The following is a 25,835-nucleotide window of genomic DNA, read 5'->3' as shown; positions in this document are numbered from 1 at the left end:
CCAGCATGGCTTAGTAGGGACCTGCTGGTCAAAACAAAAGGAAAGAGGCAAATGCATAAGCAGTAGAAATGACAACAGGTAATCTGGGAAAAGTATAGGCATGATGTCTGGTTGTATAGGATTGAGTGAGGAAGTTGAGGAAGACCAAGGCAAAGCTAGAACTGAACCTAGCAAGGAGAGCGAAGAATAACAGGAGGGTCTTCTACAGGTATGCTAACCAGAAAAGGAAGGTCAAAGAACCTTCCCATGTCCTTATAAATAATGCTGGAAAACTGTTAATGGGTGAGGGGAAGGATGATGTATTCAACAATTTTTTGCCTCAGTTTTCAATGGCAACCTCTGTTTTCACATCTCTCGAGTGGATGAACAGCAGGATGGGGACTGTGGGAGCAAAGTTCCTCCCATGGTAAGCGAAGATCTGGTTCATGACCCCCTGAGGAATCTGAATGTATGTAAGTCTGTGGGACCAAATGAGGTGCCTCCCAGAATCCTGAGGGAATTGGCTGATGTAGTTGCCAAGCCACTCTCCATGGTATTTAAAAAATCATGGTGGTCAGGGGAAATCCCAGGTGACTGGAAAAAGAAACATTGTATCCATCTTTTAAAAGGGTAGAAAGGAGAACCCTGGCAACCTCACCTCTGTGCCTGGGAAGACCATGGAACAGATTCTTCTAGAAGCTGTGCTAAGGCACATGGAGAGCAGGGAGGTGATCCAAGACAGCCAGCATGGCTTCACCAAGGGCAAGTCCTGCCTGATCAACCCAGTGGCCTTGAATGATGGAGTGACCACATTAGTGGACAAGGGAAGGGTTAAGATGTCATTTATCTGAACTTTTGTAACGTCTCTGACATGGTTTCCCACAACTTCCCTATCTCTAAATTACAGAGAGATGGATTTGACTGGTGGACTGTTCAGTGGATAAGGAATTGGTTGGATGACCACATCCAGAAGGTGGTGGTCAACAGCTCAGGGTCCTGACAGACATCGGTAACAAGTCCCTCAGGGGTCCATACAGGGATCAGTATTATTTAATTATAATCTTCATTATATTCAGTATCTTCATTGATGACACAGACATCAGGATTGAGTGCACCCTCAGCAAATTTGCAGATGACGCCAACCTGAGTGGTGCAGCTGAGACACCTGAAGGATGGAATGACATCCAGAGAGATCTGGACAAGACAGAATTCCCACTATCCATGGGAATCTCATGATTTTTAACAAGACCAAGTGCAAGGTGTTGCACCTGGCCTATGGCAACCTCTGGTATCAGCACAGGCTGGGGATGAACAGATCAAGAGCAGCCCTGGGGAGAAGGACTTGGGGGTGCTGGTGGGTGAGAGGCTGGACATGACCCAGCCATGGGCATTCACAGCCCAGAGAGCCAAATGTGCCCTGGGCTGCATCCAAAGCAGCGTGGGCAGCAGGGGAGGGAGGGGATTCTGCCCCTCTGCTCTGCCCTGGTGAGACCCCACCTGGAACACTGCATCCAGCTCTGGGGTTCCAGCACAGGAAGGACAGGGACCTGTAGGAGTGGGTAGAGGAGGGACACCAATCTGTTTAGAGGGATGGAGCATTTCTCTTATGAGGAATGGCTGAGGAAATGGTGATTGTTGAGCCTGGAAAAGAGAAGGCTTCTGGGTGACCTAACTGTGACTTTCCAGGACATAAAGGGGGCCTACAAGAAGTCTGGAGAGGAAACTTTTACAAGGATGTGACAGAACAACGGGGAATGGCTTTAAACGGAAAGAGAGTAGGTTTAGATTAGCTATTAGGAAGAAATTCTTTGCTATGAGGGTGGTGAAGCACTGGAACAGGTTGCCCAGGAAATTGTGGGTGTCCCACCCTGGAAGTGTTCAAGGCCAGGCTGGATGGGCATTTGAGCAACCTGGTCTAGTGAAAGGTGTCCCTGTCCAAAGCAAGGAGCATGGGGCTAGATGACCTTTAAGGTCCATTCCAATGCAGGCCATTCTATGCTTCTGTAATTCTATGATTGTAACCCTGACATGCTGTCCTGACTTCGGCTTGACCTGGGATCTTCCTCATTGCTAGAGACTGGGCTGTTCTTAAACTGCTCTGCTTTTCTGGTCTGACTGCTGCTGGACTGTGTCCTTGATGGTTAAAGCATTGCCTCAAACTGGCTTGCTCCCATCCCCGGTGCCTGAGCAGTATTTTCCTGGTGGAACAGCCTACAAGTACAGAGCAAACCCTTCACAGAGAGTCAGCTATTTCTAGAATCCCAAACCAGACAGTTCAGAAGGTTTTGCAGCCCATAAAAACAGGTGTATTATGAAAAATGCCATTAGTAACTATTCCTGGAGGTTTCTTTTAATTTAAATAATGCCGTTGGCTGAATTTAATGTCTTCAAGGAGTTGACTAAGAACTAAGCTAAACCGGAGAGGAAAAGGATAGTTATTGCAAACTTGCTTCTGCCTTCAGACTGTGACAACTCATTCAACTCATCTTTGATAGCTGAAGAAGAGCTTAAATGTTCTGATTATTAAAATGTACCAAATTATTTCCTTTCTCTAATCAGTGAACTACTGCTTTAGTTATTACAAAAAGGTCATACAGTTTACAATTAGAAGCAAAGTAGGTATTAAATTAATAAAATAGTGATAGTTTGAGAAAACGAACAGCGTTTGTGATTCCATGTACAACACTTACAAAGACAGTATAATTCAATAAATGGAACTACTCCCATTTGTGGAAGAAGTGTCCCGTTCTACCAAATGCCCTTGACACAACTTATAACTTCCAGAGTGGGAAAGGCTACATATATATAGAACTACATCAGGTTTGTACTATTAGATATTAGTTATATGAACACATAGGTATACACTTATTACAGCTATTGTTCAAAAAAGCAAAAGCCATGACAGCTGGGGACAGAAACTGGATGCCAAAGCATGAAGACAACAGCAGAGGTGGCAGCAAAACTGGAAAGGAAGAGGATCTGGCAGCCACTCATTCATGAACAAACACCTAATTTGCAGGAGAAAATCTTCAAAGTTTGACAAACTAGTTCCTTGGGGAACCTAGACTAGTCTCATAGCTTCCTAGATGTTTGTCCAGTCAACTAGAAAAACTGGAAAGGTCTATAACTGCTAAGATGTGACTAGATGAAAAGATGCTGCCTGGCGGGTAGTACACAAATTCTTCCAAGTATGAATGCAAAAGGTTTGTTGAGATTGTGGAAACTCTACAAATGCCCCAAATGGAGCATTTCCAGGTTATAAACAAAATAATAATTAAAAAACCCACAACAACAACAACAAAACAAAGTGGCACCTGAATGTGTAACAGGATTACAGGACTAAAAGAGTTATGCTGAAGTGGAGAGAAACAACACAACCCAAAGGAGGACTTGCATAGAAAATTCTTTCCAGAGTGGTTTGTGACTAAAGCTTATTTGATCTAAAAATGTGCAAGTCATCAAAGTCATAAAATTAAACTGTGGATCAAGCAACAGGCACAGTAAAGACAACACTCAAAACTATGGAAACTGGTGTCCCATGTGACCAAACATTATTAGTTGCAAGGAAAATTTAAGGAGAAACAAAATAACCCCCAAAACCTAATGTATATAAAGATGATGGAAGAGTGACTGCAAGAGATGCAGATCAATTAAATCATAAAAGAAATGCTGTAAGTTTTCATGCTTATCAACCTCCAGACAACAAAATGGATTCTAAGATCTCTGCCACTGTCATTAGCTAGGCTGACACCAGGAGATGAAAAAGGCCCTCTCCTATTTGGTCTCTGTTTGACTGGTAAAGCATGTTTGTACACTTACATCAGTGATGCTGAAAATCTTTTGGTAATAAACATATCTCAAAAGGAAACTTAACTGAATTTTTTGACCAACATCTGGTGCAATTCCAAGTTATTCTGTGCCCTGAAAATATATAATTGCAATACTTAATCTTGAAGAAATAATTACCAAATTTTGATAATTTTGTCTGCTGTGTTTTGTGATTCAGACAAAGGCAAAACATACTAAGACGGTGCTTAAACAGAATTACCACACCACATTTAATGCTAGTAATGAAGACATATGTAATTATTTATATTGGTAGAAATGTGGGGCTACCATATCTGAAAATAGGTCTAAGACACTTTATTGTCACATATCACTGTGAAAACAGTTGTATGACTATCAGTGAGTAAGCTCTTTATATATTTTTCTACATTTTACCTTTATATATTTTATCAGTAGAAAACTGGGCTGGTTTATCCAAGAAAACTTGAACGTGGCTGCCTCATAATAGTGTAAATGTTCCCAACTTAAATCCTTTAAATTCCTACAGAAAAAACCAGCTGAGTTTGGTAATTAAGCTTCTATTGTAGCATCATCATTTTAATAAAATTTGCTTTAGCAAAAGAAAGAAAAAAACAGTTTAAATTCAGCAGAGTGCTTTGACAGTGGTATTTTTTTTCATGAGAACTTGAATTTTCACATTTTTAGTACTAGTAACATAAAAGTAGGGTCTTGTCTATATTTTAGGTCTGCCTCATGGCATTATATTACAGTTGGACTTAATGATCATACTGGTCTATTCAAACCTAAACAATTCTATGACTATGATTCCATGGCTACCGTTGTCACATTCTACTTACTATCCTGTTCCAAGTGCTGTTACATATAGGAAAGGAATATAGGATATCAAAATACAGCCTAAATGACATGATGTGGTTAACACTGAATTTCTAGCAGAAGCAATATTTTTCTTTATTGTGTACAAGGATTGATGACACATTACTTGCAATGTGAAATGCCAAAGAGATGTGTTACAAATGCTGTTACACACCTGTGTTACTCAAACTGAGAAAAAAGTACCATGTTTGCTTTAAGTTAATGTAATGGGGATCATTGGATATTTTTCCTCTGTGGTGCATCATACTCTCCTGCATTATAGTCTTTTCTTTCTGTGAAGCAAAAAATGCTATGCTGGATTTTGCAGGTGAGCTAAGCCTCATATTTGTAATGGTGTGATACCTCTGCAGCTGCCACAGAAGCTGTATGATTAAGAGACACATGAAAGGTTATTGAATCCAACTTACATACAGCTGGTGGTGTTTGGAAAGCATCCTTTCCCAAGTTTGTATCTCAGGGTGATCCCTTGATAACTGAAGATGACCAAAGCTGACAAGGAAAAACACATAGTCTGAAATCTGCTTGCTCCAGAAGTGATTTCCTCTATGGGCCAATACTCTCCAAGCACAGGCAGCTACTCAAAAAGAAAGAAAGAAAGATGAAAATTTAAACCACCTGTGAAAAGATGGACTGTGAAGCTGTGGTGTAAGAGAGAGAATTTGTAACGTGAAAAGATCCAAGGCAGTACAATATGATACAAGCAGAGATAAGACACAGACCAAGGCCAAGATTACCTGTCACTTGGTAAGGATAGACGGGTTGTGTGGTAAAGAAAGCAGCTATGGCTGTTGCCTTTTTGTGTGTGCACGGACCTGGCAGCTGTGCTCCTCTGCCTGAGAGACCTCGTGCAGGGAGGGAGGATCTGCCCCTGCTCTGTGTCTCTGGGTCCTCGACCTGAGGGGCAACAGCAGGAGCAGTGGTCAGCTGCAGTAGAAAAGCCTCTTGTTATCCAGGTTCCGGATGAATGTGGGTACTGCCTTGCCAATTCCTTGTCATTGCATAAATTTAATCCTGTTAGCAAAACTTTTTCTGTTATTTAAGTAAGCTTGAATCTGGCGAACATACTAAAATACATTACGTGTTCTGCATAATAATGGAGCGATTTTTATTCAGTTGTATTCATTATAGACAGCAGTTGTAGAAAGGTAAGAACTTGCTATGGCCTATTTTGTTAATACAGATATATCTATCTTGCTATAATGGAAAAAGGAAATCCATTTAAAAGGCACCATTAATCTACAAAACCACTATCCATGCTATGTTTTAAAAGTGTATTAAATTTTAGAACTGCACTCAATTAAAATAAAGTACAAATTAAGAAATAGAAACCAATTTAAGTCACAGAAAATAAATAGAATTCACTGGGGTATTCAATTTGTCACCTTTTCTTTTGGAAAACTGGAACTGATTCAAGTCAGCTAATGACTAGGCCATAAAATTGTTCACCCTGTATTCCTCTACTGTAGCAGCATTAATGACTGTTTGTATCAATAAATTAAATCAGCAGAACAGTAAGCATGGACAAATAATTAAAATAAGCCCTGAACCCTGGCTACTGGACATTTTTTATAGCTGACAGGTGGAATAAAGTTATATATAATTCATCTAATACTCCTAAGTATTCACCTCATTTTAGAGGTGAAAATTTCTTTTTCTCCCCAGCTAAATATTGTCCTATGCAGGATGGGATCAAGTGTTTAAACCAAACGCAGTTGGACAGGCTCTCCACTCTTTAAGAAGTATTTCTTAACCACAGAGATGTGTTCAGTTAGACTGAATACATGAGTTTTACACTATCTTCTTTGGAAAGGAGGTGGAAATTCTGCATGAAACCACTGATTTCACTGGCAATAAGAGAAGACAGAAACAATGAATACTTTAGACTTGTGATTGAATCCTTTTAAAACCTTAATATGTGTAATTTCTGCCTAGACATAGTATAACTTCAATGTTTTTCCTGTAATGTGCAGGTGCCATTACACGTTTGTTTCATAGGTAGTGTATAAAATAATCACTTCATGTTGCTTCAGTGTCTAGTGAGTACACAAGTGAGTAAATAAATAACTGCAAAAGACTACTTATGCTTGCAAATTTTACATCAAATCATATCAACAGAGTATTTTCTAGTGAAAAAATCCAACAAACCAATAAACTAGTGAAAACATAATACTGTCATTTAACAAAACAGCTCCAAATTTCTGTTTTCAGTAAAGCCTGAGAACAACTTTAAAAGAATCATAGAATGGCCTGGGGTTGGAAGAGACCTTAAAGATCACCTAGCTCCAAACCCCCGGCTTTGAACAGGGACACTTTTCACTAGATCAGGCTGCTCAAGAATTCCATCTAGCCTGGCCTTGAACACTTCCAGGGATGGGGCATCCACCGTTTCTCTGGGCAGCCCATTCCTCACAGTGGAGAATTTTCTCCTCATACCTAATCTAAACCTACTCTCATCCAGTTTGAAGACATTACCCTTTGCACTGTCACTACATGCCCTGTTAAAAGTCCCTCTCCATCTTTCTTGTAGGCCTCGTACAGGTACTGGAGGCTGCAATTAGGTTACCCTAGTCCTCTCTTCTCCAGGCTGAAAAATCCCAATTCTCTTAGTCTTTCCTCACAGGAGAGGTGCTCCATCCTCCTAATCAACTCTGTGCTTCAGTGTGTTGATATTTAGCCAGGCAGACACGCATTAACCTTGATGGTGCTGCCACTGCATTGGCATAGTGCATGAAAGCATCCATTTGTTTTTAACAGAGAATATTTTCCTTCTATGCATGTATCACGCGACTCAGATCTTTTTCCCCAAGCACACTTTAGTATAACAGAAAATCTGGTAATTATGGCAAAAATATGGGCAACAATTTCAGCTGTCAGTCATTCCTGGAGAAAAAATAAACATGGTAGAGAGCACGAAGCTGGAAAGGAAAAAATACAGGGATGCGTTCTATTCTGCTGACTTCCCCCCATCCGTGGATGGAGCTGCAGGCTCGGGGCCGCTGCTCGGGCACCTCCCGCTCTTCAGAAACCGGCAATTCCGACGGAAGCCTCGTGCGAGAACTGAAGCTACCAATTCCCCGTCCAGATCGGGGCTGGATCACGCTCCCAAGAAACCGGGCATGTTTCAGGTTCTACCAACAGGTCTCCTCCCCAGCTTCCACGGGACGCGGCCGCGCCCGTCCCGCCGTGGATGGGCCCGGTGTCCGCCCGCGCTCCGAGCGCGCCCTGCCCCGCGCCCCCCGCGGCGGGCGCTGCCCCGGGGCACGACCCTGCGAGGGCCCCGCCGGCCGTGCCGGGGCCGCCACAGCGGCGGTGTCCCTTTGCCCCTCTCTAGGAGACACGGGCTCCCTCCGCCAGCCCGGACGAGGGCGGGGGCTCCCGTCTGGGACTGCTCCTCTCACCACCCGCCTGAGCAGGGAAGGCACCGTCCCCCCGCCCAAAGGAACCCGTGTTCGCCCCACGGAGGCGCCCGGTGGCGCCCTCGACCCCGTGGGGTTGCGGGGCAGGGCCGAGTCCCATGGCGGGGAGGAGGAGCAGGAGCAGCCGCGGCGGGGATTGGGGCCCGCCGGCACCGCCCGGCCGGCCTGGGGGAGGAGGCGGCGGGAGGAGGAGCGGCGGCAGGGACCGCAGCGAGCTGGTGGGGCTCGGCGCGGCGGTCCCTGAAGATGGCGGCGGCGGAGCCGGGCGCTGCTCCGGGCGGCGGGGGCTGCGCGCCAGCGGGCGGCGGCTCTGTGCCCGTCCTCTTCTGCTTTTCGGTTTTCGCGCGGCCCTCCAGTGTGCCCCACGGCGCTGGCTACGAGCTGCTGATCCAGAAGTTCCTCAGCCTGTACGGGGACCAGATAGACATGCACCGCAAGTTCGTGGTGCAGCTCTTCGCCGAGGAGTGGAGCCAGTACATCGACCTGCCGAAGGGCTTCCTGGTCAACGAGCGCTGCAAGGTGCGCCTGGTCCCGCTGCAGATCCAGGTGAGACCCGGCGGCGCGGCAGCGCCGGCCGCCACAGGTGCGTGTGAGGGCGGGCAGCCCCGCCCGTCCCGCCGCGGCAGCTCCGGGCCCCTTCCGGGAGAAATGGGGGATCCTGGAGCGGGCTGGGACTGTGAGCGCAGCCCCCACAGCCCGCGCTGACTGGCTTCCCCGTGGAAACTTTTGTTTTCCTAAGGCGGGGAGGCAGGTGCGCTTTGCGCCACGCGCGTGTGGTAACCGGGCTTTGCGTTCAGAGAGCCAGAACTTACTTGGCGTCATGAATGGGAAAACAAGTCAGGTCGCTGAAGTAATCGATGCTCTCTGTTAAATCAGGCGGCTGGTGCTACCCGGCCTTAACCGGAGGTAATGCTGCAAGGTGGAAACTCAAAGGGTGCCGGTGACGTGTGCTCTGCCAGAACTCGGCACCTTGGATTGTAGTTCGTCAGGACCTCTGTACCCCTCTCTGCCTCTAAAAGCCCTTTTCGACATACAGGTTTATAGCTGTGTAGTTCTGTAGCCACAAACCAGGAAGCCAGACTGCCAGATAGACGCAGTTACAGATGTTCTCCTATGAAGATACCTTTATGCCCACTAGAGATTGGTGCAAGCTGTGCTGTAATACTTCCATTCAGAACACATTGCTTCTTCCTTTCTCCAGTATCCAAGAATTCAACTTAAAAAAAACTCAACAAACCAAAACAAATCCCAGTAATAAACCCCACATCATTGTTGTTTTCATTCAGAACATTCTTTTTAAATTTATAATTAAGAAGTTTTAGTTTGTCTAGCTGACATTTCTAAGAAGTTGGAAAAGTGGTATCATAAAAGCTGAAACATTGCTTGTCTTCTCTTAATGTTTTCAGAAATGGCTAATAAATGCTGTTTGTAAACTCTGCTTAATCATAGTGTCTTGTACCCATAAACTCTCAAGGTGGCCTGTTTGCATCAAGGATGCCTTTGGAATCTTTTTTTTTTTTTTCCCTTAAGTCTATGGATGGAAAGAATGGTTGAGAAGACCAAACTAGTTTAATGACTTATTTTATTATTTATTATTAACTCTCATACACTCATCATATTCAGTTTAAAACTTTTCTGTTTCTGTGTTGTAAACAGAATTTACGGGGACCCAATCAGAAAAACTGGAAAGGGACAGTGTTTCCAGCTTGCAAAAAGAGTTGATATGGGTGCTAATTAAAGCAAGGGTTTTAAAAACAGAATTTGTGTAATCTGGGCATGTAACAGTGTTGCAGGTCAGAATCTTGGTTCTTATTTGTGCACGCATAACACTACTCTGCAAAGACTCTCTTGCAGATGCCTTCTTCACTGAAACTGTAAATGCAGCCCAAGCATTTGTAGCAGAGCATATCTCTTGGAATAAAGGTCAGTATTAAGACAAGGAAGGACACATCATTCCCAGGGTGCAAATGTGCTAAACAGCTTTGGCTGCAGGGATTCAGGATGAACTAGTATTTTATGCATTATTTCCTGTTTGGTTGCCTGCCTATACCACTACTGTTACAGTTCTGTGACAGTTGCAGCTGCCGATATGAATAAGATGGTATTTGTGGGTTATTCCTTGATATGTTTCAGCAGCTGTGAATGAGCTGAAGACATCTCAAGTGAGACATTACAATGATGTCAGTCAGCTTGCCTTAAGCCAGAGACAGGTGCTCAGAGATCACTTGTTTGAGGAATATTTGGTATGATACAGACACAGCTGTGCTTTTTAAGACCTTTAGGACTTAGTGATGGGAATATTATACTTTCTGTATATTCATTCAGGCATTGCCACTTATATTATATGCCCTTTTTTCCCTTCACTCCCTCCTTCCTTTTCTCCCTTCCTTCCTCCCTCCCTCCCTGATATTTTATCTGCAGTTACACACAACATTGATTTGTTAACTCTGTGTGTGGCATAGTCAGTTGAATCACTGTTTTGGATGTATGTTTCAAGAGGGACAACTTTTGCTTGCTGCTGTGATTAGACTTGCATATTTAGGAAGATATTTTTGGTTTAAAATTAGAATTCACAGATGCTAGCATCTGTACCCCTAGACAATAATTTCAGTGTTTTTATATGCATGTTTCTTGAAGTACATGTATGCATTTAGTTGGAGGTAGCATTTTAACCTTTAGGGCAGCTAGTGCCCATAAGCTCTGGAATGGTATCCTTCCGTTTTGATTTCTGTGCAAACCTGTCATAGAAGGATGCCTTTTGATACAATAGCTCACAAAATGTCAGCACTAAATGATGTTTGACTGGGCTGTTTCAATTTCCTGTCCCTGCAGCTGAGGGGGCCAGTAATCCCATGGAGAAATTGCCATATGCTGCCCTTGGAAAGCCACTCCATGAACTGAGTTCAAGGCTTGATCTTTACTGGGACATTTGCTCCCCAGTTGTTTTATGCCTTTGTACCATCCTCATATATGTACATTTGTTTATTTTGGGTGTCCTGACATGAAACAGCCATTTAAGGTTTTGATGGCCCCACAGTATTAGGCAGGCTGGTGGGGTGCACTACACTGTCATGTTCTGCCTGGCTGCCACTCCTCAACTCAAATCGCTTCAACCACAGACTTGCAGTGAAGAGGGACATTTCCTCAGGCCTTTCCCAACTGGAGGGACTGAGTACTAGCTGAAAGGAGTCATCTGCTTTTCATAAATTTTAAGTCTTTTAGAAGTCTTTTAACAAATAATATTTATACTTTGGGTGAGAGAATGCAGGACCACTTTAATCTCCTCTAAATACTGTTAAGTAGTGCTACAAAAATGATTTTGTCCTGCTGTAATATTGTAGCTGCTTTTGGAGGAGAGAAGTAAAGAAAAAGACCTTGGTGTTATCCAAAGAAAAGACAGCTATATGCACATTACAGCTGTGTTATAGAGGAGTTCAGGCAGCTTTCAAATATATAACCAAGAGATTTCACAGTTGCTGTCGTAACTTCAAGGTGACTTCTCCTCAGCAGTACTTGTGCTCTATGTTTACAAACTGGTAAACCTTAAGATACTGAATCTAAAAGGGTAAAATTATTGCTGACATCATTGCATAAACTGTTTCAGTATGGGTTTTTTGAGACAGGTTGATGTCTCAGGTGCGTCTTTCTTGAGAAAAGCTGCTTGCAGAATGATAGTCAAGTGTTGCTGAATGATAAGGTAAATAAAATGTCACAACTTATACACAGATTTTCACTCTTATTGCACATATCTGATATTGCTCAGATAGTTTGGAACTATAACTAACATCAACTCAGGAACCCAAGTCCATTTTCTGAAGATCAGGAAAAATCAAAGCATAAATTGCAGGGGAGTTATTTGGGGTTTTTAGGGTGATATATTAGTACATTCCTAAATAACTGAGTTTTTTGAAAAGCAGCATGTGGAACCTTAAAAAAGGAAAAAAAAAAAAAAAGGCTGAAAATATTGAAAGAGGATTTTTTTTCCTCAAATCCAGACTCCTTCTTTGTGTATCTTTACTCTGCAGCAAGCATATTAGTAATTTTAAATTTTGCTGAAGACTTTTGTACTACATTAGTTATATGAACTTCAAGTGCTTTTTAAACTAAATCTGTCCTTTTAAAATGCTGAATTGCATGTAAAAGGCTGCACATTGGCTTAGCATAAGATAAATATTTATGTTCCTAAACTGAAACACTTGTAACCTATTTTTCTCCTGAAATGCATTAAACTATTTTATTCAATCTTTTTTCCTGTGAAAGATAGGCAGCAAAGTACAACTGAATCTTACAGATTTCCTTTTAGAAATACAAGAGAAGAAAATATGGTAGCTTCTTTTTGTTGTTGTCTTTTTTTATGCCATTCTTGAAATACCAAGGCTGCAACATCCTCTGGTCTGCCCTTTTAGTGGGTAACCTTGGTGTGAGATTTATGAGGTGACTAGTGATGTCAAATGGGATTATTTCTTTGCTTCCAGGTTCTTGTTCATTAGAAATACTGTGAGGAAATTTCATTTTGTATGTATCATGATTTCCTGGAGTTTGAGCAGGGAAAGTACAGATAAAAAGCCAGTATATGTGAATATTTTTGTAAAACTGAACCTGTAATTATAGGACTTCATCACAATCACCTTTTGTCTGATTAATAATAATCAGCAAAGATGAAATAGATGTGAAAAATCACCTCTACTTTCCCACCTAGGTCTTTTCTAGAGGAGGATTTAAAGCTGTATGTAACTCGTGACAGCATACCTTTAAATCCTGGTCTGGACAAGGTCCTAGAGATGACTTCTTTAGCTGGGTAAAAGAGCTGCATCAGGTTACGTGGCCATTTGATGTACCTATTCTGGTTGTGCTGTAGATAACCTTCAGTTGGAGGACAGAAAATCCTAACTAAGAGAAATGAAGTGCAACAAATGGAAATTCTTATATACTATTGAGAGGAACCTCAGGTCATTTGGATTTTGATTTTCTTTTTTACTTTTCTTTTGAGTTCAAGTTGTTTAATGTTATTGTGGCTGAGTAAATGTTATATTCAGGGTAGATTCAGGCAGGTACTGTATGGTTGCAGTGGCTCACAATCCTTGCCCAGCCTGCCTCTTTCCACAGTGAAATCAAACAGGTGTTGATGTGCCAGCCCAGGGCTTGATGTTTAGGTGTAGTTTTGCCCTCACCCCAGCTCTTTGGGCTGTAGCACTGGGGAGGTCTGGGTCATTTTCACTGTCAGGAGATGGGAAGTGGAGGTGTCACATGACCCTGACACAGCATCATTGTAGAAGAGGAGGATGGCATTGAAAGCAAGTGAGCAGTAGGATTTACGTAGCACACTGAAGAACCAGTAAACTAAACCTTTTCTTTATACATGGCAAATACTTACATGAATTTACTTATGGACTGTGTTAGCTGCTATTTATGAAACTTAATTTCAAGCTGCTTTCTGCTGCTCTCTGTCCTTTCTACATCTGCTCTTCCAGGCACCATCAGCAAGTGTTGACTCTTTGATCTTAGCATCTATTTTTTCCAGTTTCCTCTTTTTCTGACACAATTCAGACTGCAAGTTAATCAGAAATAAATATGAAGATCAATATATGAAGTATTTGTGTTAGATTTTGTAAAAGCTTTTATTTAGCAAATATATAGTTGGCACAACTTTATTTTAGAGTGCTGCTGGTGTGAATCTGAATACATAAATTAAATCATATGAAACAAACCTGACAATAAAGAAAAGCAGATATAGTGCTTTTGCTACAGGTGCCTGTGATTTTTGACATAAACATATGAGATTCAGTGGAAGTCTATAAGGATACTCCCTGGCCAGAAAGACAGTCAGTTTTCTTCTGCACTTCACTGTCAAATCAGAATAAAGAGTTGTGCTCTGTAAGACAGCTTCCAAATCCACTGTTTTTAATTATTCCATTGTCCTTGTCCTTGACAAAACTTAGGGCAAATACTGTTTTTGCAGAAGATTCCAGGCTGGAAGGAACTGCAAGCTTGTGAGGAAGCAGAATTCAGGTATTTCAGGACAAGTTGGAGAAACAGGGTACAATACGATGCACTTCAAAATGGAAGTAGCAATGTAGAAATAATCAGCTACACAAATAAAAGATGAAGGAGAGTTTAAGGGATGATTTTTAAGTTCAAAATGCACCTTAGGGGTCTAAGTATCATCAATTATGAAATGAGAAAATAGTGTACTGGAAAGTACAAAATAAACAGGGCCTGAAAGGGCTGTGAATTGGCTGATATTTGAGGCCCTGCTAGTGCAGTGAAGTAGTATGGGCAGAGAAACACTAATGTGATAGTAGTATTGAGTGCCTCATTCCAGGCTGCAATTTAAAAACTACCCCAGGGAGGACCATGAAAATAATTTGAGTTGTAGGAAGAAATACTAAAAGCATTATTTTAGAATAAGGAAGGGGAGGGGAAGGCCTAAAGGGAGGCGAGGTCTTAGTCTTGAGGTCTGATAATAGGCTTTTCATGTGGTTATCTATGTGAAGGACGATGGTAATGCTCTTGTGTTTCAAATTCACTGTGGACGTAACTAGAAATAACTCTTAAATGGCAGCAAAGGAGCTGTGAATGAGAAAACACTGAAAGATAAAGGTAATAGAGATGTGGGATGAGTTTTATAGGAGGTCTATTGCTGATGGGTCAGACCATGTAGTTATCTGTGAAGAATATTTATGTTTGTTTGATCCTTCTGTGGGGCAGACTATGCAGCTTTTTGAAAACCTTCCTACTCTATTCACATTTGTTCCTCTGCTAAGGATGGTAGTGCCATCTGCTGCATTGGCAGAGGAAGGTGTACACTAAGGCAGTAGATTAACTTCACATAAACCATTCTACAGTCCATGATGGTTTGTGGTAGCTCAAAAAGGTCTTAAAAAATTACAGGATCACAGAATCAATTTGACTGTAAAAGACCTCTGAGATTGAGCTCAGCCTATGACTGAACACTGCCATGTCAACTAGGTCATGGCACCTTCACCATCTTCAGCGACTCCACCACCTACCTGTGCACCCCATTCTAATATCTAGTCACTCCTTCTGTGAAGAAATCCTTCCTAATGTCCAACCTAAACCTCCCCTGGTACAGCTTTTAAAGTGATGGAAAGATTTATAGGAGAAAATAAGTCTTTGTTTGTCATATAAATGCCAAGACAAAATAACACATTTTATGAGTAGGAGCCCCACTTATAAATATTGTCTTTTCCAATTATTCTATTTTTATTGCTGAATGGTGGGAAAGTTAAATGTCATGATTGACTTCTGTGATGGTTGTAAGTGCCAGAGTTGAAATGGGTCATAGTAGGTGCTCCCTGTGGTGTTGAATTGTACGTTAGTACTGCCTGCCAACTGCTTTTTGCATTGGTCAAGCACGTAGATTGGTCAAGAGCAAGGCGGTTATTTAATTTTATGTTCAATCTTTCTTGGTCCCAGGCCTCATTCATTACCTGGTACAGAGTTGCAGAAGTGTTATTTGGGAAACATATCTTGAGGCTGCCTTCCCTAACCGCTTGATCAAATCAGCTGCTGCGTTGCTGAATGCTGAAAATCTCCAAGGATGGAGATCTCACAACTGTGGTAACCTTTTTCAGTGCAGCTGTATCTTCCTGGTGAAAAAGATTTCCCTAATGCTTGTTGTGATGCTCTTCTGTGGTATCAGTGGACCCAGTGTTACGTCATCTGCACTCTGGTTGTTACTGCATTTGCCTCTGTAACTGCATGTATTAATAGGGTTGGTGTTTGGCTCACAAGGACTGGAGGAACCATGTTTGTGAATGTTTGCTGCTTTAATAGTAGTAGTGTAATGAATCTGAGCATTGAGGGAATTTAGCATTTACAATTGTTCTCATACAAATAATTTTCCCAACAGTCTGAACAGGCCATTGCATATGTTTAAGCATGGCCATTATTGTAGTTTTTCAGCCTTGGGAATTGAGATCAACAGCATTTTACTCAGGAGAGATGTGGTGAATCAATGAAAATTTTGGAATGAATGTTCATGGATTCCCAATTCCTTTGTGGTGAGTTGACCTTCGCTGACCAGCAGATAACCCACCAAGCTGCTCCATCACGAGTCCTCAATAGGACAGAGGGGAGAAAATATGACAAGAAGCTTGTGCATCAAGGTAAGGACAGGGAGGGATCACTTGCCAATTGTCATCATAGACAAAACAGACTTGGGGAAATTAGTTTAATATAGTGCTGATCAATAACAGACTAGAATAATCAGAAATAAGAGCGAATGTAAAAACAACTCTTCCCCATCTCTCCCTTCTTCCCAGGTTTAGCTCTACTTCCAATTTCTCTACCTCCTGCCTTCAAGCAGCACAGAGGGAGGGGGAATGGGGTTTATGGTCAGTTCATGAAACTTCACCTCTGCACTCATCCTTCTCACACTCTTCCCCTGCTCCATCATGGGGTCCCTCCCATGTGACATAGTATGTCATGAACTTCCCAAATGTGCATCGTTCCCCCAGGTTGCTGTCCTTCACAAACATGCTCCAGCATGGGCTCCTTTCCACAGAGTCAGAGGTCCTGCTAGGAGCCTGCTTCAGCATGGGCTCTCCAGAGTCACAGCCTTCTGTAAGGTACACCACAGGCCTTCTTCAAGGCTCTGCTGTGGAGTCCTCCAGGGGCTGCAGGTGGATCTCTGCTCCATTGTGGATGGACCCCCATGGGCTGTGGGAGCACAGCTGCCTCACCATGGGCTGCACCAGGGGCTGCAGGGGAATCTCTGCTCCAGCACCTGGGGCACCTCCCGCCCCTCCTTCTGCACTGACTTTGGTGTCTGCAGAGCTGTTTCTCCCACATATTCTCACTCCCCTCTCACAGCTGCTGTTGCACAGTGGGTTTTTTTACCCTTTCTTAAATATGTTAGCATAGAGTTGTCACCAGCATCACTGATGCAGCAGATCTGTCTTGGATTCAGCTGGCATTAGTGCTCTCTCAACACTGGGCTGTTTCTGGCATCTTCTCACGAAAGCCACCCCTACAGCCTCCCCTTACTACCAAAACCGTGTCATCTGAACCCAATACATCTATCTGCACTCTTCAGAAATACATTCTTTTACAGATTTTGTAATTTTGTTTCAGTTTAAAACATTACAACCTCAGTTTGCAGAAAATGAAGTGTATATAATTAATGTGTACTTCCCAGCAGCTCGCTATTTAGTTCAGTTTATCTGTCTGCTGAAAAACTCGTGAATGGATGTAATTTCTTTTGAGTTGCCTTACAACTAAATGATAGTATGTAGCTATTTTCTTTCCCTGTAGCTTCTACTTTGTTTCTATAGGTAGTGCAAGTAACTTATTTATACAAATAAAAAGCACTCTAAGTGTAAGAAAATGAAATATTTGATTTATTTTTCTTATCCCCTCCCTTCTACCCCAGTTGGTAGCCTGTATGAGGGAAACTCTAGGAGATTACTTTTTCTTCATTAAAATGTATTCAGTTCAGTTTCTAATATTTACAGGCTTCTCTGCTTTCATTCTAGCCTTTGGACTTACATCAGACTTACGCTGAAACATGTCATAGACAAATCGAATTGACTACACAATGGAAGTATTGAAAATATATGTACATATGAAATTTGAAAACAAGTAGAAGTCTGAATATTTTTTTTAACTTTAATTTATCCTGAGTCTATATAATTTCCAAGAACTGCGGATTTAAAAATTAATTTGAAGAATGTAATTTTGCTTTTGTTACTTTTTCTTTTTTTTTGCTGTACTTTAGGCAGTATTTTCCTCTGCCCCCTTCAAAGTTCAGAAATTTCCATGTATGTTTATGTTGACTTGTGCTTCCCACCTAATAAAATCTTGATTATGTATTGATGACTGTACCATACTGTTCAGTATCAGCTATTCGTTTGAATTTAGAAACATACCAAAATCGGGCCTGAAAAAATTTTCTCCTATTTTGACTCAAAACAACACAAATCCATTATCTGGCAGAGGTATGGCAGACTGTCATTCTGCTGCATTTCTGAAAGGTGTCCACCACCATGGAAAACATTACCTTTATTTCTTTTTTCAGATTACTACTTTGGGCAACCTGACACCCTCAAGCACTGTTTTTTTCTGTTGTGACATGCAAGAACGGTTCCGGCCTGCCATCAAATACTTTGGTGATATCATCAGTGTGGGCCAACGACTGGTATGTTTGCTTTTTTTTTTTTTCTCTTGTACTGAGTTTTGATCACTCATTGTAAACTATTATTTTATAAACAGTCTAAAAATTACTTAGTCTAAGGTAATAACAATGCCTTTGTTATTATTGTTCTTTAATAATTTTTTTTCTTTTTTTTTTCTTTATGTTTTCTTCTCTGTCCCCTTGCAGCTCCAAGGTGCACGGCTCTTGGGAATTCCAGTTATTGTCACTGAACAGTATCCCAAAGGTCTTGGCAGCACTGTGCAAGAAATTGATTTAACAGGAGCTAAACTTGTGCTTCCCAAGACAAAATTTTCGATGGTGTTGCCAGAAGTTGAAGCAGCATTAGCAGAGATCCCTGGAGTCCGCAGTATTGTCCTCTTTGGAGTAGAAGTAGGTGCCTCGCTGTTCTTATATTGGTTTATGGTAACATCTGTTGGCCCTCAAAGGGGGCATTGCTTTCTGTAGTTAAAAAATCAACTCAATTAATATTACTTTGAGCTCAGATATCCTCTACAAAATAAATTATTTTTGTGTTGTCTTTAATATTACCTCATAATAAAATTTGAAATGAGATACTTATAAACTACAGGCACCTGTCTCAATCTTAGCTGGCATTTAAAATGCATATTGAGTTCCCTAGTAATGCCAGGGGTAGAAAAATACGTATTTGAACTCTAATTAATTATGTAATTATGTAATTTGGGATTGTGTTACTTTCATTTTATAATAATGGTTTGTTGGTGGCTTTTTTGCCTTTGATTTCTCCCCTGTAGACTCATGTCTGCATCCAGCAAACAGCATTGGAATTAATTGGCAGAGGTCTGGAAGTTCATATTGTAGCTGATGCCACCTCCTCAAGAAGTATGATGGACAGAATGTTTGCTCTTGAGGTAAGTTTCTTAGTCAAGGCTTTCTTCACTTTGGGTTTGTATTTTAAGTTCCCTGCTTATTGTAAGCTAACAAGGAATTTCTAAGGACAAAGCAGTGGATAAATGTAGATTTTAGAAGAGGTGAGTGCTCTGATTCTTAAAATAGCATTGAAGATGGAGAAGAATTACTGCCTTTTTTTTCTCCTTGTGATTTAATATGCATAACCCACTTTGGGATATTTGGAATTTAGAAGTGATTGTTTCATACGATATAGGTTACTCTGTATAAACATTAGCATTTTAGCATATCCCTTTATGCAGTGTTATCTCTCTAGCAGAGTAAAAGTGCTATAAAGCTTTTGGCTTTGTTGCTCCAAAGAACAGGTGTTGAATTTATTTATTCAGGTGTGGAAATTCTTGAAATGCAATGAAATGTAGTAAGTGATCCTGTTCAAAGCTTCTTCTTCTATGTCTGTCCCTCCTTCTGCTTTACCTCATCAGTGCAAATTAAAGCTTAATCTCAAGACCCTGATTATAGTAAAGGTTCCCCTCCCCCCTGCTTTTAAGAGCTTAGTCAAACTAAATGTTGAGAAAGTGGAGATAAAAGTAACGAGGATTTAAAAGCACATACAACTATGTGGTAACAAATTCATGCAAATGATTTTTTGATGGTGTACTCTTAACTTGCCTACAGGCATCACTGTTGGAAATCAAAACCTGATACATACATTAAGTATTGCAATTTTTGCTTCGGGCTCTAACAATTATTTGGAAATAGAAACTAATAATAACCACAGCATGTTATACTTTTTCATAGATTTTGAGAGGACTTAATTTCTTAAAGGGTAAAGAGAAATCCCCAGCATATAGTGATTGATGAAACCCATGACTTTGATTAAGTGGAAACCTAATGTCAACTGTCACATAGAGCATAGGGACACACACAGAGTACAGGAGTGACTGAAGTCATGGACTTCCCAAATCAATGTGGTGCAGCAGCAGTAGGAGACAAAACAAATATAGAAAACCTGAAATCTGTCTGCCTTATTGTGTTTTTTTACATTTATCACTTACACAGTGTCTGTAAGCGTAGAAGTTGGGCCAATGTAATAGAGGTTAAAACAGTGACTAGCTAGCTTTGCTTTACTTTCTAGTTAAAAAGGTATTGATCTTAAAAGTGTGATTGCATACAAAGGCTGTAAATTTTTCTGGTTTTGGTAACTTTTTAGTATGCCTTTGCAATGCTTTCTCAGTAAGCAAAAGAAAGTGTTTTGCTGTGGTCCGTTATGTCATCGTAATATGACTCAGCAAACACTTGCTGCCCTGCAGTGTTGAGCCAGCAGTAACACCTTCTCTGCTGCACATGGCAGCACATACCAACATTGTCCTCTTTTTGTGTTACAGAGCCTCGATTAAAAATGCTACTGAGGGATGTGGGCTAGAGCAAGCAAGACATGGGCATGCTTGGGAGGAGGAGAAAGGGATGTGTATTGGACATGTCCTTAATCCTGATTGACTGTGGCATTACATTTCTTAGTGAAGCGGGCAGCATACCAAAGTGTTGGGTAATCCTGCTTTGGTTTCACCATAGAGCTCACAGTCCCTAGTCACATTCTTTTAATGAGTGAGTCTAACACTGTCTCTTGTGCAAACCTGTGCAAACTGGTGAGCTGAGACGACTTTTATTGATCAGGGTTCCTGGACCCTTTTCCTTACCTTTCTGGGAAGATGAGTGTAATATTTACCTTTTCACAGTAACACAGCCCTTCTCTATTCAGAGTGACCTTTCAAGAATAATAAAGAGTGATGTTGCAGTGATAACTACTAGCTTCCTCAGTAACCTCAAGTAACTCCCATCTGGTCCCACCTGCGACTTCAGTTCTCCACAGTTCCCATCACATAGGATGTGTTTTGATTGTGCTGGTGATGAATATGCAAATATCTGAGAGGGTGTACTAGGAAGTACAATTTGACTTAATAGATATCAAAAGCTTTTGTGTCTGCCTGGATAACAGGTTGTCTCCACTTCTGTTGTGTGCTTAAAAATGACAGCAGACAACAGCTTGTAGTTAAAAAAATCCCCAGAAACCAAAAAAATCTCAAAATTTTCATTGATGAAAAACCTCAGCCCAACAGTTCAAGGTTATGACTGTTCTGAATCTCTGCCCTGTGTGGTGAAGATGCCTTATGCCCGTGCTTGGTCTTGGATTGGGACAGTTTAGTCTGCTCCTGCTGGATTTCTTTTCTCTTCTTCATCTTTTCTACTTGTTTCTGCAGTGTGGATGCAATATACTGTTGATACTTTCCTTCTTGTCAAAAACAGCATTCTAAAAAAACTTGTAATTTCCTTGGAAATCATCCAATATACTTAGCAAACGCATCTCTTAATTTCTGCTAATCTGAAATCTATAAAAATTATATGTAGTCCTAGAAAAGGTATAAGCCAATGCCAGCCTCTGACATGTTATGGTATGTTTTGCTTTTAAAAAGATGATGTTCTCTCTTTTCAATCAACATTTCACAAATGGCAGTGATTTTTTAAGAGTCTGGGGTTTTTTCTCATCCATACTAGTGAAAACCAAAACCTCTGTATTCTTGGAGAAGCTTATCTTGAAAATATTGCCATGATATTTCATTTTAATCTTCCTATTTTTCTTCTTCTTTGTATGTGTGTGAGGTTTAACAAATATGGTTGTATGGACTAGGAGAGCTGAGGAAGGTAGCTGCTTTGTTTCATCTTAAGAATATTGCAAGGCTTGTTGCTATTACAGCAGGCAGGAAGCATTGACTTCAGTAAATCTAGCCTTGTTAGTTTGTTTTTATGTAGGCGGTAGTTAGATATACTTTACTGGCTGGTCCCTTAAAATTAATAACTTTCCCCCATCAGTTGCTTTATAATTGAACAGCTAGAAAGTCTGGAGCTTCTCTTTGCTTTAGTGGTTACAGTTGAAACCAATATGTGCATATCTCTATTCTATGCCATTTGCCCATTTGCTCATTCAGGATCCCATTAGATTTGGTGGAGCATGCAGCTGAGTAGAAGATGATGTAGGGAAAGCTGACTCTATGAAGAATTTTACTGCCAAAGCATCTGTATGATGGCTGGGAAGATGATGGGGGGGTATGGGTTGGTCAGCTTTTGCTGAAGATAACTTTGCTATGTAAGCAACAACCACAGTTTTAAAAGTCCAGTAACTTAGCAATAAGTCCTGTGCCTTGGCCTATGTGAAGTCCAAGCCCTGTTGAGTTGCATACTTAGAAGGTCTAGCAGACCTCTTTTGGTTTTGCTTTCTCTGCAGCTATGCATTTTATCCTGTAGCCTGTGAGAACTAACTCTAGAATTACTGCCTGTAATGAATTCATACGTCATTTAAAAAGAGCTGCTGTTGTGCCAGTATGATTTATAATGTCTGTAGAAGAGATTTTCCTTCTGTCTCCAGAGATTATTGCTACTAGTGTGCTCTGTAGCCCAACAGCTGGTATGTAACAAGGACCGAAGAAGAAATTTTTATAATTTCTAGCTCTTGCTTTTAGGTTGGACCCCGCTATTTTGTTTTTCCCCAGGCCCTTCAAATCTGCATGAGAGTGAAGAAAGCTGTTCTCTGGGTCATACAAGGGGAAGGGGTTGTTTTTAAGATGTGTGGGGCTGCTGCCTGTTAAATCTGACTTGGGGAAAGAATCCTGTTCAAGGAGAAAGCCGTATTTGTAATCCAGGGCAGCCTTTTGCCATAAGAAAGGCTAAACCCAGTCAATTTTCACCTTAGCTTTATAAATGATACCACTAAGAAATGCTGGAAAGGAATTGGCAGTGCTTTTGTTAATAGGAGATGTTTTTAACAGTGCTATCTATGTCTTTTTTTACAAAATACACTCATTCACATTTGCAAATATCTTACATTATTTCCTCTCTGCTCTTTTCTTTTTCAGCGTCTTGCACGTACTGGAATTATAGTTACTACTAGCGAAGCAATATTGCTGCAGCTGGTAGCTGATAAAGAACATCCAAAATTCAAAGAAATCCAAAATCTCATTAAGGCAAGTGCCCCTGAGTCAGGGCTCCTTTCTAAAGTTTAAAGTAGGCATGGAGGAAGCAGATCTCACTGTCCTCTTTAAAGGGGAAGGAAAGCTATAAGCGCACATGTACACCTTCTTTTGCTCTAAGTTTGGTAGGAGTGTAAAACTTAAAATTTACATACTTGTGCTTGCCTTAGCAAAATTGTCGGGTTATATGTCTGGGTGCCAGTGTGTTCTCTTTAGTTACAGCTGTCAGAGGTTTGGGGTACCGTAGGACCCTTTTGTAGTCAAACTTCTTTCTTTATTTAAAAAAAAAAAAAAATTAACAGAGGTGCCTGCTAGTCCATACTATACACTGATTGTGATTGTAATGGCTCAAAAACCCCCATATTTCTGTGACACCTCTTGATTGTGTGCTTTGCAAGTGTTCTGTAATGTCCTGTTTTACTTTTGTATTAATAGAAGATAATTACATATTGGATAAATGTGATGTGGTACGCTTTAATGTTCTATGTAAATGAAGTATTTTATTAGGGCATAAATTAAGACTGAGTAAGATATATGAACTACATGTGCGCTTCTGTTCTCTAGGATAAAATTTAAGCACTTTGCTTCATAGACAAGACACATAAATTAGGCAGAGCTGATGTTTGATTGCCCTAGGTAGCTGAAGTCTGCATCATGACTTTTGACTATACTGAAATTGACTGTCCAAGGCTGTACTTCACTTAGGTGTATACAAACAGAACACTGTCATGTAATGAGTTCTCTGTAAACAACTGGTGTAAACTCCTTCAGAACTTGCAGATATTACCAAAGCTTTAAATTGGAAATGCTAAGGATGTTTAAGAAAGAAAACTTTTCAGGTTCAAGTGCTAAATCTACTAATAAGTTTAGATATATTTTGCGTTGTTTTACCCCCAGTTTAATTAGATTGAATAATTCTATCCAATTTACTCAAGAGGGCTCTGAAAGAAGGCTCAGCTTCTCTGGGTTTTTGCGCATTTTTTTGTGGGCTGTAGTTGGGTGGAGTTTGAAAAGAATCTGGCCCCAAACCATTCTTCAGGAAAATAGCATAATTAGCATAATGATATATATTTTTTCTATCTAGAACTAATCTTTTAACATGTGATTGTTCATAAAGGCACTTCCTTCATGTTCTAGGGGATTAAACAATGTTGTATAAAGTTTACAGTGTGCCTGAGACATTTATTTTTTTAAAAGAGTACTAGAAGATATCGTAATAAACACTGATCTTTTTGGTAGAAAAGCTGTTAAAGTACATGTATTGTTTTAAATTCCTTATTCTCCCCACAAGATGGCTCTAAAAGAATTGTTTCATAAATAAAAATTGTTTCAATTGTTTCATATAACCTTTATATGTTCAAAACAAATAAAGAGTTAACATTTGCTGTCTCTCTTTTGCTTCTGATATTTATTGAAGAGCAAATCCTGAAAGCTGTGTTTGCCGTGGACCTTGTTCTAGTTTGTACAGCTGTGGAAGTTCTATGGATGTCATGGGAATTTTGTGTAAAGATCAAGGATGGATAATGTTGAATGATTTTTGTCTTCTGCATCTAGTTACAATGTTATTTAACACTCCAGAATATGAGGAATGAACATTGTGCTTCAAGCTGGAGGCTGGGATGCAAGTTGTGTTAAGAACCATTGTCCTATATCACTGACCTACTTTAAAACTTCTTTTCTGGTATATTAATCGTGTTTCTTAGCAATATAAAGTTCACTTATATAAATCAACAGCTGCGCACAAAGATACTATAAATTTCTTACGAAATAATGGGCTTATTGGCTTCTTACCTTTATGTGTTGATGGTATCAAGAGACAGTAGTTGAAGGGAAAAAATGTAACATTTTTTTACACAGTTATTTTTGGAACAATATCAATTGCCTCAGTAACAAATGCATGGATTTTTAAGAGGCAATGACATTGGTTACTAAAATTTTACCATTTTCATAAAATGTAAGCTGAAAGACAGATGTCACATCTTCCTTCACGTTCCTCTTTTGCCACAAAGGGAGTCATTGGGTAGCAAGATGGCACTAGGGAAGAAGCTACAAAATATTCTCCATAATGACTCTACTTTTATTTTTTCTCCTTTCATTTGCACAGCCTTCTGTGTCACACTAGATTTTTGTCAAGCTCCTTAATTTGTGGGGGTTTTTCCCATAAGCTTAACTAATAAGAATTCAGAAATACCCAGTGTTATCTTATAAAACTGAACTCTTAGATGTGGATTAGGGGCAAAATAAATTCTTCTTTTGTTAGATGGGTGCATTATTCAGCATCACGTGGGTCATTCAGATGAGATTGTAAGAGTGTTTAAAAAGAATAGAAAAAAAAGTTGCCATATTTCTCTTATGTATAGTAAGCTTATTCAAAGGATATAATTTCCTTTACTTCTTTATTGCTCTCACTCATCTGTATTTTCTGTTCTCTGACAAGTGGGTGTTCCCATGCAGTAGAACAGCAGAAATTAGCTGTTTGAGAAGAGGTCTGTGGGCTATTGCATTATCTATAGTACTGTTTTGTCCTGCAAGGATAGGAAATAAATTAATGAAATAACAAGGAGGAGGATTGCGTAAGGGTATATTCAGCTGATTGTGAAGAAGATTCTGTCAAGCTTTTCTTTATTTGAAGACTTCACCACAGCTATGGCTAAGCAATACAATTGTCACCTGCTCTAGGTGGCTTCAGCATAA

General features: G+C 40.6%; 1 protein-coding gene across 2 annotated transcripts; it reads left to right on the top strand.

The window, feature by feature from the left end:
* Positions 1 to 8,290: 8,290 nt before the first annotated feature.
* ISOC1 (isochorismatase domain containing 1) lies at positions 8,291 to 24,530 on the top strand. 2 transcript variants are annotated; one of them, XM_042023412.1, is made up of 5 exons: positions 8,291 to 8,621; positions 18,115 to 18,234; positions 18,418 to 18,621; positions 19,005 to 19,121; positions 22,400 to 23,096. In XM_042023412.1, exons 1-5 carry the CDS (start codon positions 8,322 to 8,324, stop codon positions 22,424 to 22,426), a joined length of 768 nt encoding a protein of 255 aa, XP_041879346.1. In that variant the 5' UTR covers positions 8,291 to 8,321; the 3' UTR covers positions 22,427 to 23,096. The 2 variants fall into 2 exon arrangements, with proteins under 2 accessions (XP_041879346.1, XP_041879345.1); XM_042023411.1 differs by having other exon boundaries at positions 8,295 to 8,621; positions 23,028 to 24,530.
* Positions 24,531 to 25,835: the final 1,305 nt, after the last annotated feature.

This window comes from Corvus kubaryi, unplaced genomic scaffold (assembly GCF_017639235.1).
Source record: "Corvus kubaryi isolate FWS band 111438036 unplaced genomic scaffold, C.kubaryi_AGA036_p1.0 37249, whole genome shotgun sequence".
NCBI classification, from domain to species: Eukaryota; Metazoa; Chordata; class Aves; order Passeriformes; family Corvidae; genus Corvus; species Corvus kubaryi.
Note: the sequence above shows the minus strand (reverse complement) of the source record. Positions and strands in the feature narration are given on the sequence as shown.

Bases quoted from the DNA above. Each gene is read 5' to 3' on its own strand.
- ISOC1 (XM_042023411.1), top strand. From the start codon at position 8,322: ATGGCGGCGGCGGAGCCGGGCGCTGCTCCGGGCGGCGGGGGCTGCGCG. The intron at 18,235-18,417 runs GTATGTTTGCTT...GTCCCCTTGCAG, and splicing joins TCAGTGTGGGCCAACGACTG to CTCCAAGGTGCACGGCTCTT. The intron at 18,622-19,004 runs GTAGGTGCCTCG...TCTCCCCTGTAG, and splicing joins TTGTCCTCTTTGGAGTAGAA to ACTCATGTCTGCATCCAGCA.